Below are 14896 nucleotides of genomic sequence, written 5' to 3'. Positions count from 1 at the left end.
GAAATCCGTTGCGCACCACAGCGCCACCGCTCGCTTCAGTCACGAAAGTTGCCAAGATGCCTTGGACGATGGCTAACAAGCAGGCGCATATTTAGTCAGCAATAAATAGTATTAAAATTTAACGTTCGGTTCGAATGTGGATCGCCATTAGAAGTAAGTTACAAATTGCAAAAGCTTCATTTTAGGATGAAAAGTCTACCTTTCCTATGAGCCAAACCGATGATCAGAATGCCAACTTCTGATTGCAGAAACAGGGAGCTGCTAGCATGTAGCTAATGAGCTAGTGGCTGGGATAGCTTTGCTTGCTGATGTATTTAAATTGCAAATATGCAGTTTTGTTTTCTTTGATCTTTGCTAAAAGTAAATCCCTTGCTGGTCAGGTGTTTTTTTTTTCTTCATCAGATACCGGTGAGATTTTAGCGTCGCATAATTTCATCGAATAATTCCGAAAGAAAAGTCACCTGCCTCAAACTTTCTGTAAATGACTGCATCAACTACTTTGACGAAAAGTAAAAGTCATTTGTTTTACCGTCTCGTTAGCTGTGTTATTTTGTACGTTAAAAGTGGAATATCTCGTTTCAATATGAAGTAAATCTTGAAAATGCCACCACAGCTTCGTAATTATTTTTTGCAGGACGGTTTTGGAGTGCATTGAACAAGAAAACTACAAATTTAGCACAAGAGTTGAGCTGATCAACATTAATGAGGAATTAAGTGCATTTTTCAGTATATATCCTAATTACACTGAAACTACAATCTATACAAGAGTCTTTCCCAGAGATTCCTCGGATGAAAAACAACTTATGTCTGATTTTTTTAAAAAAAAAGCCTTGGCTCATAACTTCAAAATAAGAATCTGTATTGTTGCTCTCTTCAAAGCATCATATATGCTTGGAATACATTTCTTTATCAGGTCTGTTGAACCTTACCATGCTCACATAAACCAGAAAATAGCAGGAACCACATTTTCATTCCCTAAATGTCTTCTGTTCAGATCTCCTGTTGAACTGGCATGGCGATGAAAAAGGAGGTGGCCCATGAAGACTGTTGGCTACTGAGAGAGTGGCTGCTCCACCCGGGACATCATCAGGGGCTGGAGCTCAGATAACACCTCCAAACTGGCCAGTGTTTTATCATCTTGTGCTGCTTAATCTATTCACTGATCCAAGTTGCTGCATCTGAGATGCTGTTAGGTGAGTAAAAGTTCCTCAGTAGTGAGGAACTTTTAAAATAGCAAGCCAGAGTGTACTTGCTTTTCTGGCAAAAGATCACACTAGGCGTCTCGGATCCTCGACTTTACAGTTTCCTGACAAAGTACAAGCAGTGATGAATGCCTGCCCCTGTTCTTGTTTTTTATGTGTGTGTGTGTGTGTGCGTGTGTGTGTGTGCGTGTGTTTTGGGGGAGGTGGGAGTTCAAGGGGTGATGACTGAGTATTCCGGAGAGACAGTGGATGGAGACAGAAGCATCCGTAAGGTAAACAGGATCTTCTCCTGAAGGTCGAGGGAGGTGCTTCTCAAGGCCCCCACAGACAATACTCTGGGTATTATTAACGGAAATGGCTAAGAATAGAGAGGAGAGGAGCGAGGTGGCTCCTCTGGCGCTCACGTTGTTTGGGTTAAACACGCCAAAACGGAATGTCTTCTTTACAAAAAGGCCTTCTTTGGCGTGCATGTTGGGTGTGGTGCAGTCACACGACGCAAGAGGTTGATCCGAAGGGCTAGATCAGGCTTTCATGCACAGCAGAGACAAAGCACGGTGGCTGCGAAGAGTTCTACTCTTCTTTATAAATGGCTTTGTTGGGCTTTACAGTTTGGATTTGTAAGTAATTCTGTTTTTCCTCTCCATCTAAGACATTTTTATATTTCATCTATGTCTTGTCTGCAGTTTGCTAGTTTTGAGTTGGGCATATTTAACGACTGCGTTTATCGTGTGGATTAAATTTGCATGCAGCAAGGATTTATTCCTGCTTAGCAGTGGATTAAAACCTTTCTATTAGGTGGGGCTGGTTTGTTTCATATGTGCAGCATCAGTTATGATGCAATGTTTGCATAATTATGTAAGATGAATGACAGATCAGTCAGTAACATAATTTAGAATAAATATTGTTTTAGGGTAATCCAGAAACGTAGCTCCAATAACAGCGCCTCTATTGCTAAAGGTTACAGAAAAAGTTAGAATCAACAAATGACAAATATCAAAGAGAAGGGTTTGAAAAATATTTAGTTATTACAACTGATGCTGCTATTGAAATAATCTTTAAATACAAAGCAATTATTTCATATTAATCTAAATTGTTTCTCTAATCTGTGTGATTTTGATAAAGAATCATACAGGTCTTTTTATTGACCTACAAAAAGAGTAATCTGGATTTCTTTTCCTTTTTTTGGGACGATGCAGGGACAGGGTTGATATGGAAGCCATAATTATTTAAAATCATTAATCTTTTGATGTAAAAAAAATGCATTTGCTTTTTGGTCTTCAAAAATTGACTTGCCTGGAAAATCTAAATATCACGTGATACATTCTTTTTAAATCTTCCCTTCAGTGAAAAAAAATGACACTTTCTTTTAATTAAATGTAGAATGTTATATAAAACTTAAATCAGTAATGTAGAGGGATTAGACAATTTCTAGAAAACAAATTGAAAAAGATTTCTCACATATGTAAATCTTAAAAAGTGATGATTACAATTGTTGAAATGTGCAGTAATCTTACAAAAAAAACAAATATCCCAGCTGTATAATTTTCCTTATTATGCAGCCCTGTTACAGGCTTCCACTCAGGTGTAATAAAAACTGCAACAGGTGGAGATTTAACAATATCTCAAAATAGGAGGATGGCTCTAACCGCTTCATGTGGATAAATGTGATGAATAATCATGATCAGAGAACGGTTTCACTACCATAATGAGCAGAGTAATGGATCTGCTTAGTATGTGTTCAACATCAGTGCTAAATTCTTACATTAAAGGAGCAGCATGCAACTTGAGTTGAGTTATTTTGTAAAATATTTCTGAATGCATACGTTTTTCTGTATGTTTTCTTCACTGAAATTCTGTTATTATGCTAACTTGTTTGCATAATGCTAATATATGACCAATTTTATTTTATTTTTTTACTTTCTTGCTGATTATAACTGTCATTTATTTTTGTTTTATTTTAATAACTGGTTATAACAATCTGACCAGTCACACTGGTCTGAAACTCTAGCGGGCACAGGCTGTTTTCATAGCCTTAATTCATATTGAAAGCACTAATCTCCGAGCCTGAAATTTCTTCCAATTGCTTTTCTTAATGTAGACAGGTCATTATCTTTAATAAATAATTTTAGTATTCAAAACAAATTGACATTTATATTTTATGAACAAGTGGTTTGACATTTGATGTAACATTTAGATGTTCTTCTGTTTCCCTTTGTTGCTAGATAAATTGGATCTTATTAATTAGTGCTTGAATCAATAAAAATCTAGCTCAGTCAGTTAATGGAAACACTGATTGAAACTGAAACATTATACGACAATATACTCTTTTTTTGTTTGTTTGTTTGTTTTTTTCCTCATACTTTGTTCCATTATTTTATAAACCTTCAAGACTTGTTGTGTCTGGAAGTGGGTTATGTAGAGTGGTTGTGAAAAGAAAGTGTGCCTCCTGTAAAATTCATGGTTTTATTTATTTGAAAGTACCTTTTATTTAGTGCAGAATCTCCAAAATCAGTAACAATGACCAACTTTCTAACCGATGGTTCATGAGTGACTTTATCACTGGAGTTTTCATAAAACCAATGTATATTACTTTTTAAAATATTAACCAACCTTAGCTTCCCAGTCTATTTTTGGGGTCTTGCAGGATTATTAAAGTATTAAATTTCCAGCGTTATTTGTTGTTTTTGTCAGAACTGAAAAAAGGGGATTGTTTCCTGCAAACCAGTGATATTAACTCTTTCTTTTTCACTCTCACAGATGAGCCATGATCCCCATCACTGAGCTGCGGTACTTTGTGGACACACAGCCAGCATACCGCATCCTAAAACCATGGTGGGATGTGTTCACCGACTACATCTCCATTGTTATGCTCATGATTTCGGTGTTTGGCGGCACACTTCAGATCACCCAGGACAAGATGATCTGCCTTCCCTGCAAATGGATCGTCAATGAAACCTGTAAAAAGAACTTCAGCTCCACCCTGTCCACATCCTTCCTATTGGAGCCTAAAGGGATCCAGTACAATCTGGATCGCCATCAGTACAATTACGTTGATGCAGTGTGCTATGAAAATAAGTTACACTGGTTTGCCAAGTACTTCCCCTACTTGGTATTACTCCACACTCTTATTTTTCTAGCCTGTAGCAACTTTTGGTTCAAATTTCCTCGGACTAGCTCCAAACTGGAGCACTTTGTATCCATCTTGCTTAAATGTTTTGACTCTCCATGGACAACCAGGGCACTGTCGGAGACGGTGGTCGAAGAAAGTGATCCCAAACCAATGAAGATGAATGGATCGTTTGACCACAAGGAGTCTGTGATAAGTGAGGATGTTGAAGCAAGTGTTCCAATGATTCAGAAAACAAAGACGCGTTTTGAGCAAGGCATCGTTGACAGAACTGAAACGGGTGTTTTGGACAAGAAAGAAGGAGAACAGGCAAAAGCCCTATTTGAAAAAGTGAAGAAGTTCCGTATCCATGTGGAAGAAGGAGACATCGTGTACAGATTATACATCCGTCAGACTATCATCAAAGTAATCAAGTTCATTTTAATAATCTGCTACACGGGGTATTATGTTCAAGACATTCAGTTTAATGTGGACTGCTCTGTGAATATAGAAAACCTGACTGGTTACAGAGTGTACCACTGTGCTCATCCACTGGCGACACTTTTTAAAATCTTGGCGTGTTTCTATATTTCCTTAGTGGTCGTGTACGGACTAATCTGCATGTACACACTCTGCTGGATGCTGCGGCGCTCTCTGAAGAAGTACTCCTTTGAATCTATCAGGGAAGAGAGCAGTTACAGTGATATACCCGACGTGAAGAATGACTTTGCATTTATGTTGCACATGATAGACCAGTATGATCCTCTATACTCCAAACGTTTTGCTGTGTTCCTCTCAGAAGTCAGTGAAAATAAGCTGAGACAGCTCAACCTGAACAATGAGTGGACGCTTGACAAGCTCAGGCAGAGGATAACCAAGAACTCTCAGGAGAAGTTGGAGTTACACCTTTTCATGCTGAGCGGCATTCCAGATACAGTGTTTGATCTGATGGAGTTGGAAGTTCTCAAACTGGAGCTTATCCCAGATGTTACCATCCCACCGATCATTGCGCAGCTCATCAACCTCAGAGAGATGTGGCTCTATCACACTCCAGCCAAAATCGAAGCTCCTGCCTTGGCTTTTTTGCGAGAGAACCTCAAGTCTCTTCACATCAAGTTCACCGACATTAAAGAAATTCCTTTATGGATTTACAGTTTAAAGAACCTCAGTGAGCTTCACCTCACAGGGAACCTGAGTGCTGAGAATAACCGTTATATTGTCATTGATGGGCTCCGCGAGCTCAAGAGGCTCAAAGTTCTCCGCCTGAAGAGCAACCTCACCAAGCTACCTCAAGTTGTGACCGACGTGGGTTTACACCTCCAGAAGCTCTCTATCAACAATGAAGGCACCAAACTGATGGTGCTGAACAGCCTGAAGAAGATGGTGAACCTTACCGAGCTGGAGCTCATTCGCTGTGACCTGGAGCGCATCCCCCACTCCATCTTCAGTTTGCACAACCTACAGGAGATTGATCTGAAGGACAACAACCTAAAGACCATTGAGGAGATCATCAGCTTCCAGCATCTTCATCGGCTGGTGTGCTTAAAGCTCTGGTACAACCAGATTGCCTACATTCCCATTCAGATTGGCACTCTGACCAATCTGGAAAAGCTGCATCTGAACAGAAACAAGATTGAAAAGATTCCCAGCCAGCTGTTTTATTGCCGGAAGCTACGAGTCTTAGACTTGAGCCACAACAACTTGACGTACATTCCAACAGATATAGGATACCTTCAGAATCTACAGTACATGGCAGTGACAGCCAACCGGGTAAGTTGTTGAAATTCACTCTTTGTTCCAACAGCTTCGCTAAAGAATGTATTTTGTCTCATTTTGTCACAAGACCACATATTTTATTTGATTTGAGATTTTATCAAAGCAATGGCACAGGAAGTTTATTTTTCGCATTTCAGCAAGAATTTCAAAGTGCTTTATGTGGGGAAAAATACACATTATACTGAAGTAGTTTTAAGAAAGGAAAGTAATGAAATGTTGAAATGCAGACAAAAATTTATGATGTCCCGGTCAATAATTATTACAAGTTTCTCTAATGGGATTTTAGCCTTGATGTAAAGGAAGTCAGCATTTTTGCAGTTTAATGAAAGTTTTCTTCAAATTAAAGAAGCTTAAAAACTAAAAGTAGGCCTGAACCAAAAGACCTTAGGCTTGATGTAAGTCATTGAGTGATTTATAAACCAACAAAAATAAAACCTAATGTGTCAGCTACAGGGGATATTTTCTATTTTAGGCAAACCTCTGAAGACACTGTTTCCATTATCGATGTGACTAAACATTAACACATATGCTTTTCAATTTCTTGTAAGTAAAGATCTTTAATCCTGGAAATATTCTTCAGGTGATAGAAGACTAACTAAATCTCTATGTGTCTCTAATGGTTTGGATCTGAGTCCATCACTATACCCTGATTTTGGGCCTGATCTGTAGTTTCTGGCTCTAATAATTGAAACCGTCAGTCTTAATCACTCCACCTTTCGTCCAAAAATAATTACTTCAGTTTTGTTTTTATTCAGCTGAAGAATGTTTACTACATCCAGTCATTGATTTGTTTTTTGCATCTACTCAATGAATGCTTGAATGGGTTTATATTCACCCTGTGACATTGGGATTTAGAGCTGGGCATCATCTGTTTATCTTGAGCAAAAAATATTGTGTAGATATTAAATTGGAGGGGTCCTAAATAGATTGATCCTGGGGGGCCTGCATGTGACTTTTAACAACTCAGATGAAAAGTTATGTAGTAACACAAATAATAACTTGTTTTTTAAGAAAAACTTGAACGAGGTCAGTACCTTGCCAGAAAGTCCAACCCATTTTTTTCAGTCTATCCAGCTGTGCACTGCTTTTTCTTTGTCTGTTACATAAGATCCCAGTAAAATTAATTGAGGTTTATCTTTAAAATGTGACAGAATGTGGAGATGTTCAATGAATGGTAAAACTTTTACAAGATGAACCATTTTATATTATTGTTTATTACATATGTTAAGCTTTAGTGCCTTTATTTAATGATTTTCTGCTCTTTTTTTTTTTGGCCCCAATGCGACTCTCCACCCTCTGTAAAATAAAGATCGAGACACTGCCAAATGAGCTGTTCCAGTGCAAAAAACTTCGCACCTTGAACCTGGGGAACAACTGCCTCCAGTCCCTTCCATCACGCTTCGGAGAGCTGACCGCACTGACTCAGCTGGAGCTCAGAGGAAACCGTCTGGAGTGTTTGCCTGTGGAGCTGGGAGAGTGCAGACTGCTGAAGAGAAGCGGTCTTGTGGTCGAAGAGGACCTCTTCAACACGCTGCCCACTGAGGCTAAGGAGCAGTTGTGGAAAGCTGACAAAGAACAAGCATGAACTTGTTTGTGAGGAAACCAAACGATACCGTCCGCTTTGGTCAGGATACAGAGTGGAAGCCCATGGTGTCCCTGAGGCAGAAAGAAACAGGATGTGCTCCCGCTTCAGTGTACTGCCAGTAAAGTTAGGTATTAAACCAGTGCCAGTTTAGCAGACCAAATGCTGACTCTGGCATCTGCTGCTTGTTTTTTATTTCTCTTTTGTAAAACTTCCGAGGCCAGTTCCATTATGATCTCGATATTTTGTTTACAGTATAATTTTGTGGTATTAATGGTTTAGAGGAAAAAAAATGTAAAAGAAAATTATTGGCCAACTGAACATATGTGGACTGCTCTGAATTCCAAAATAGGTCCCTATTTATATTTTTTTAAATATTATGTTTACTCTTGGGGGTTTATATGAACAACCAAAGTTAAATTGCCAACCTTACAAAGTAAACACTTTTCTACAAGGTGTAGCAGCGTATCTCTTGTACAACACTAATGTTAACCTAACTAAAACATGGATCATAGTGTTTCTGCTCTTCATTGTGGGCTGTGGTTCTTAGATACCTGTGCTGGCTTGGTTGGTAAAGTCTTGAAAATATGACTTGAAACACATTAGAGGTAACTGAAAGTGCTGTAGTCAGAAATATAAAGTTGTCTTTAGGGAAATTACTGTACATGGTCAGACTTGGTTTGAGGTTTGAGCATAATTTGGATTTCTGACCTCATACTGAAGCTGTTTGTGTTCTCATCCTCAAGTTTAAGGATAAATCTTTCCACAAAATGCTACTTTAAACAGCCATCATTAGGAAATGTTTTGTACAACTAAGTCTCAGGGTGTGTTGGGGGTTTTTTATAGGTGGAGTGGATCAAATTCTGTTTGGTGTCCTCTGTTTGTATCTTAAAAAGAAAATTCAAATGGAAGTAGATTTTGAACAAAAATTTTTAAAAATTTGTCACTTTTGAAGTTGGATGTAGTGGAGAGAATGAGAACATTTAGTATCTTACTTGCTGTAGGTCTTGATAACATTTTAGAGAAGAGGCTTGGATCATTTAATCAGGGTGACTTGTGTCCAGTAGGAAGAGTAGATGTCTTGTAATCCGGAAGTTGTGGGTTTGATTCCAGGATCTGCCACTTAAGGGTTCCCATGGGCAGCACACTTAACCACAAACTCTTTGAGTAATTGGTATAACTTGAAAAGAACTGCATAAATTCAATCCAATAACAATTAAGCTAACATCCAAGAATGGGCCAAGAAAACATTTTGGCAAGATAAATATTTTTTAGCAGTCTATAATGATATTTGAACCTTTGCACATTGTCACTTTTGTGAAAAACATCCTTTACATAAAAACCCAGGTTAAGTGGTCAAGATTTTTGTGGCCTGTTGCCAGTTGCATTGTTTGTGAAACATGTTGTAAACTAGTTGTGTGTAACAAAATTTCTATTTAAATAGCATTTAAATGCAAAGAAGGGCACCGTTTAATTTCTAAATTTCAAAATTTTCATGATTTGAAATTAAAGCCAATTAGATTTGAACAAAAAATTACATTTTATTTAGTAAAAGTGGAGAAAGAAAAATATGGCTTCAAATTAATAAAGAAATTGTAGAATTAGCTGTCTTAACAGTAAGGGTTTGTCTTTGTTGTGTGGTTTGGTGTTATGTAGTGTTTAAGCGTCTACAGCATGCCACTATGACATATTTATGGTATTATCAAAACTAAAATGCTATGGGTTAATATCATCATGGTATTAATACAAACTTTTAAATAAAAACTTCTCAGCATGATTGCTTTTATTCAAAACTGTTCTCCAGACATTTTGAGGTTTACATGAAAGACTTACCTTAGTAAGAGTGATTGGGGCTCTTCTTTACTCCCCACATGTTGACCTTGACTGTTGTGTCTTTGTGACCATTAATATTTGGGAACAGTCTTTTTTTTCTGCAAGCATTAAAAAATTCAGGAGCAGTCTGTCATCCAGTTGGAGAAAAACTATAATCACTTTTATATTAACGAGTGGCTCTTTGAAGCTTTTCTGTACCTTGATATCATCACACAGGCCCAGTCCTAATTCACACAGATAGAAAATATTTATTTGTAGTCACCACCACTTATAGAAGGGGATACTCCTGCTCTTTGTGTTGCTCTTTTGTGTAACTCTTGTCGTTTTTACTCGTTCTACATTTGAAGTTACTTTTGCAGCTAATATTGCATTCTTGCTTTGTTACAATACCGGTCATAACTTTATTTTTATATAAGCTAACAAGTAAAGGTTTGGAAATCTAACTTGAGTTTGTTGAACTAAAATGTGCAAAATTCATTTATTGTTCACTTTATTTGTCACATGGATCTCATGTTTATATACCCAATTATGTTGTAATTTAAAGTTGTTTTTTTCTCAACTGTTGTAAGTGTTCAAATTTAAGTAAAATGGGTTTTATCTTATATTTAAAGGTCACTTTTCTAGGGTTTCTAATATTAAAACAAGCAAAAAAAACCTTTGTTATTTGGTGTTCATGAAGTAATGCAGTAAGGGAAGACTGTTTTTCTTCCCTGAATAAAAGTGTGAAAAAACACTCAGACAAGTAACAGTCTACACTATTTTAACTGCTGAAAAGTATGAAACATATTTTAAGCCATGTTCATCTAATTCAGTAGCTTGTGTAGTCACAATAAATTGTGCAATATTGCTTTCCTTTAAACTAAATGTGGGTTTCACAGGTTTGGGGGCATCAGCATCCTTTTTGATGCACTTGTTTTTTTTTACTACAGTGATTTAAAATATTGTAGATGAAGTAGGTCATTTAAAATTATGTTTTTCTGGAGAATGCTTTTGCACTCTAGCACCTTTTCCCACAATGTTTTGCAAATGTAATAATGGCACAAAACTAACATATACGAGATGTATTGTGTTTGTCTTGTTCTTGAGTAATTGCATACCATAAAAACAAAGTGTGTAAATTAAGATTCAGTACCTTTAATACTTACATTACCTGTTGGACATAGTCCTCTTACTAAGACAATCAACATTTTTGACCAACTGTAAAATAAAAATGAAGTTGTAGTGAGTAAACATTTACCATAGACTGCTTGGATAGTTATCCGTGTATAGACTGTTTTCGTCTCTTTTGTTCTCTTTTTTTAAACCTTTTATAACTTTTCTTCTATTATGTCAGGTGTTATATTGAAATAGTTTCTCAGGAATACAGCTAGAACTCTTCTTTTTTTATGGGTTGCCTATTGTTTTTTTTATTCGTTTTTTGTAATACACATGGTTTTTGTTAAGATCTAAACTTATAGGACCATTTTGTGTGCTGTTTTCATTATTATTTTTTTTATATGTTTTGAGAAAATAAAATCCTTGGCTTAATAATTAACTACATTTTTACCACTGATAATGTGTAAACTACATGAATAAAGCTACTTTTTAGATGTGTTGTATTACAAAGGACAAGTCTGTGTGTTTGAATTATAGGGCTTTCTTCATGCTGTTGGTCATGATAGATTTTTTTCTCTTTTTTCGTGGGTACAAAAATCATCAGTTTCTCTTTTCCAATAAAATGTGCTCATTCAGTTTTGTTGAGTCACTTTTTTGTTGCCAAAACATAAAGGGAAAAAAAAATCCTGATTTTTTTTTTTTTTTTTTTTTTTTTTGCGGCACTATTATTATTCATGCTATTGTGTTTTGCTCTCTTACTTAAACCTGCATCTTGTTTTCTTGTGTACCACCCAGTACAACAAAATAAACTAGGTTGAAAAAAATTGTCTGATCTTTTGTTTGTGGTACAAATTGCTCTTCATCGTTATAGATTTTCCAGATGTATTTAAATAAACAAAAATAAATAATTTCTTTCTGAAAGTGAAAACCCAGGATTTACACATAGTTGCCCCAGAACTTCCTCAGGATTTTCATTTATTCTGGTTTCTGAAACTGGACTGATTGATCTGAAAGGCTAAGAAAACAACAGCAGATATTTAATGTATTTGCTGGTAAGCTACTCAGTAATTTCTAAACTAATAAAAGTATTTTCAGTGCTACAAGGAACTAGCTTAAGGACTTTATAACTGGGGTTTTGTGCTCTAATTTTCTAACTTTACTTCGAATGTGAGGAATGGAATTCTGGACCATCTGCAGGAGTCAGATTTTTTAATTTAGACCTACAAGGTTGATATATTAACAACACTAATTTGTGAACATTTTATTATTTATTTTTATAATCAACAAAATAATGCGACGAAAAAAAAATGTTTTGATGCATTTACACATGACTAAAATATTACTCAGCTTGCCCTGACCATAGACAATCAACGCTCAATGGTTCTTCGCGGAACCATTAACAAGGTACTCTATTCCAGCCGGATGGGTTTGTTGTATGCACCACAGCGCAGACGCAACATTTAAAATGGTAATTTCTTTGTAACGTTTTATAAAAAGTTTGGGATGCATTTCGAATAGTTTAACATTCTCCTAATCGATTAAGGAACGGTGTATTTTACAGATACTAATGTCGTAATGACTATGTTAACACCGTGGGTGTAACGGTTATCTGTCAGTTTGAGCTAAAATCCTTGGTGTGTCAAATCAGCCTCATTGATTCCGTTGTTTGTAATATATATTTATATGTTGTTCATGTCTTAGGCAGTTACCCTCCACACAGATCTGGGAGACATTAAGATTGAGCTGTTCTGTGAGCGAGCGCCTAAGTCCTGTGAGGTGAGTTTTACAGCTGGTTTTAATCTGATAAAGCCTCATCAACATCTGTGGAAAAGCTGTATTCACTTGATTAGTATGTTTAGTCTGAGCTCAGACAATTGAAACGTGCAGGGACAATAAATGTTAGAATCTAACAACATTGAGGTTGTAAAGATTTGTATAGGGTTAAATGAATGTACTCAAACTGAAGGGTATTCTATTTTTTTATTTGCAATGTAGTTGTTCAACATAAGTTCTAATACTTATTACATAAGTAATATTGCTATTTTTCAGTGTGAGACATGCTACAGTAAAGGTAGAATATATTGTAAGTCGTTCTACATTCTGTACCAGGTGTGAGAACATGTTTATTTGTAGAGAATTGTATTTGAAGATCCAAAGCAGGCAGTTTTGTAATTACAAACCTAAAAAGTTAGAGTAGAAAAGGCAGCAGAAAACTCAATCTTGATTTCATGTTGAAATTACTGGGATTTTATTTACTTTACAGAACTTCCTGGCTTTGTGTGCAAGCGGGTTGTATAATGGTTGCTCCTTTCATCGAAACATAAAAGGCTTTATGGTTCAAACCGGAGACCCGACAGGTAAGGAGTTTATTACACAAACATGAACACAACCCTTCTCCTGACATTCTCATTGTCTCTAGATTTTTTTCTTGATAGATTATTGATTTATTTTGTTTCATTCTGCAGGTACAGGCAAAGGAGGAACAAGTATATGGGGTCGTAAATTTGAAGATGAATTCAGTGAGCACTTAAAGGTGAGCAAAGTGTTGTTTGAGACCATTTTAAACATAAGAGTGTAGCAGGATTACTTTATTTCTTTTTCTTTTTAGCACAATGTCAGAGGAGTCGTGTCGATGGCAAATAATGGGCCCAACACCAATGGCTCCCAGTTTTTCTTCACATATGCCAAACAACCTCATCTGGACATGAAGTACACGGTGTTTGGAAAGTATGACACTTATACAATGTACAGCTGTAATGATTCTGAGATTACCTATTGATTTATTCTAATTCAAACCTAAAGGAGACCCTTTTGTTACATCTTCTCAAGTTCTTTTCCTTTTCCCTTTATTTTCTCTCTCCCGTTGACTTGTAGGATTATCGATGGTCTGGAAACACTGGATGAGCTGGAGAAACTGCCAGTGAATGAGAAGACATTCCGGCCGCTCACTGAGAGCCGGATAAAGGACGTGACCATTCATGCCAACCCATTTGCTGGATAGACGATTCTCGCCACAGATATTCAAACCTGTTCTTTGTTGCTTCAGTGAGGCAGAAGATATAGTGCCTTTCCAAAGTTAAAATGGATTGCTTGTCAAAAGGAGAAAAGTAACTGCAGCAAAAAAAAAAAAACTGTTAGGTAAGTCAGGCAAGAACTGACTATGAAGCTCCAAAGTTCTTAGTAGTTTTTATGAGGAAATACAAAACTTGATTTAAAAAAAATCACAGCTTGTGCTTTAGCCACTTTTTTAAGCACCATGCCTGAAACTCAAGTTCTTTCATAAAAGGTTTTTCTTTTTTTATGTTCTTCTAAAATGGTTCACAATCAACCTGGATATGTAGTCAAACCCTGCTTCTGCTTCATTTTCCCTTTTTGATCTTATTAATAAAAAAGAATAAAATTCAACATTTTATACTAAATACATTTTTCAGTATACTTTTGTGTTGTCTGGTATTACATTATGCTACTGAGAAAAGTTGCAGAGAAGCTTAAGTTTGGGCAGAATTACAGGTGCATCTCACTTTATTGGAACGTCATTGTAAAGTTGATCAGTTTCTATAATTTAACTCAACAAGTCAAACTCTTATTAATTCATAGGATATATTTCTTGCACTTTTTTGTTTGGAAATTGATATTCTCCATTACATAAAAAATTTTATATTTTAATTCATTAATGACCTCGTGAAAATAAATGTACTTTATGTCCTCAATACTTGATCAGGACTCCTTTTTGCATTAATGCCTAGGTGCAGCGTTGCATGGACACAGTCTGCATGACGTTATATATGTGGTCAAGACTACTGCTGAAAAGTTACAAGTTTAAAAACAAACTAAATCTACTTTAAATAATCCACTTTGTTGGTTATTTAAAGTAGATTTAGATTCTAAAATTGACTTTTTTTTTAGCTTTATCAAGTCATAATGTCATTACGACAAACCTGGAGTGTTCCTTCGACTGTTTCTAGCATGATTGAAGAATTTATTGGATTAAAATAATCTCTAATAATTCTAGGAACGTATGTGATACCAAAACCTTTATTTTTTACATTTTTTCATGTTTGGGGTTTTGTTACCTGTACACAGGGGTGTACAAACTTTTTGCCATGTGGCCCTAATAACACATTTTCATGTCAAAATGAAAACAAAGAGCTAATGAGTTGTACAAAGATGTTCCATTTGTAGAAATACTGTCACAATTCAGGCAAACTTGCACCACTCTTTAATTGTAGCCACCTTGTGGTCCGTCTTATTAAAATAAACAAAAATAAACTACCAAATTATATCACTGAGTGTAATAACTTT

At 36.2% G+C, this 14896-nt stretch overlaps 2 protein-coding genes across 3 annotated transcripts; both read left to right on the top strand.

Moving 5' to 3' along the window:
• Positions 1-56: 56 nt before the first annotated feature.
• Positions 57-11229, top strand: lrrc8ab (leucine rich repeat containing 8 VRAC subunit Ab). Of its 2 annotated transcripts, XM_055039109.1 has the most exons (4): positions 57-153; positions 995-1193; positions 3960-6078; positions 7394-11229. In XM_055039109.1, exons 3-4 carry the CDS (start codon positions 3967-3969, stop codon positions 7667-7669), a joined length of 2388 nt encoding a protein of 795 aa, XP_054895084.1. In that variant the 5' UTR covers positions 57-153; positions 995-1193; positions 3960-3966; the 3' UTR covers positions 7670-11229. The 2 variants fall into 2 exon arrangements, with proteins under 2 accessions (XP_054895084.1, XP_054895085.1); XM_055039110.1 differs by lacking the exons at positions 57-153; positions 995-1193 and adding an exon at positions 1520-1819.
• Positions 11230-12023: 794 nt separating this feature from the next.
• ppil3 (peptidylprolyl isomerase (cyclophilin)-like 3) lies at positions 12024-14013 on the top strand. Its single transcript, XM_055039118.1, has 6 exons — positions 12024-12062; positions 12296-12370; positions 12858-12951; positions 13060-13127; positions 13203-13321; positions 13469-14013. The coding sequence occupies exons 1-6, from the start codon at positions 12030-12032 to the stop codon at positions 13593-13595; spliced, it is 516 nt and encodes a 171-aa protein (XP_054895093.1). The 5' UTR covers positions 12024-12029; the 3' UTR covers positions 13596-14013.
• The last annotated feature ends 883 nt before the right edge of the window (positions 14014-14896 follow it).

Source organism: Poeciliopsis prolifica, unplaced genomic scaffold (assembly GCF_027474105.1).
Source record: "Poeciliopsis prolifica strain line A6 unplaced genomic scaffold, Auburn_PproV2 SCAFFOLD014, whole genome shotgun sequence".
Lineage (NCBI taxonomy): Eukaryota > Metazoa > Chordata > Actinopteri > Cyprinodontiformes > Poeciliidae > Poeciliopsis > Poeciliopsis prolifica.
The sequence above is the reverse complement of the archived record's forward strand: the minus strand, read 5'-3'. Positions and strand labels throughout refer to the sequence as shown.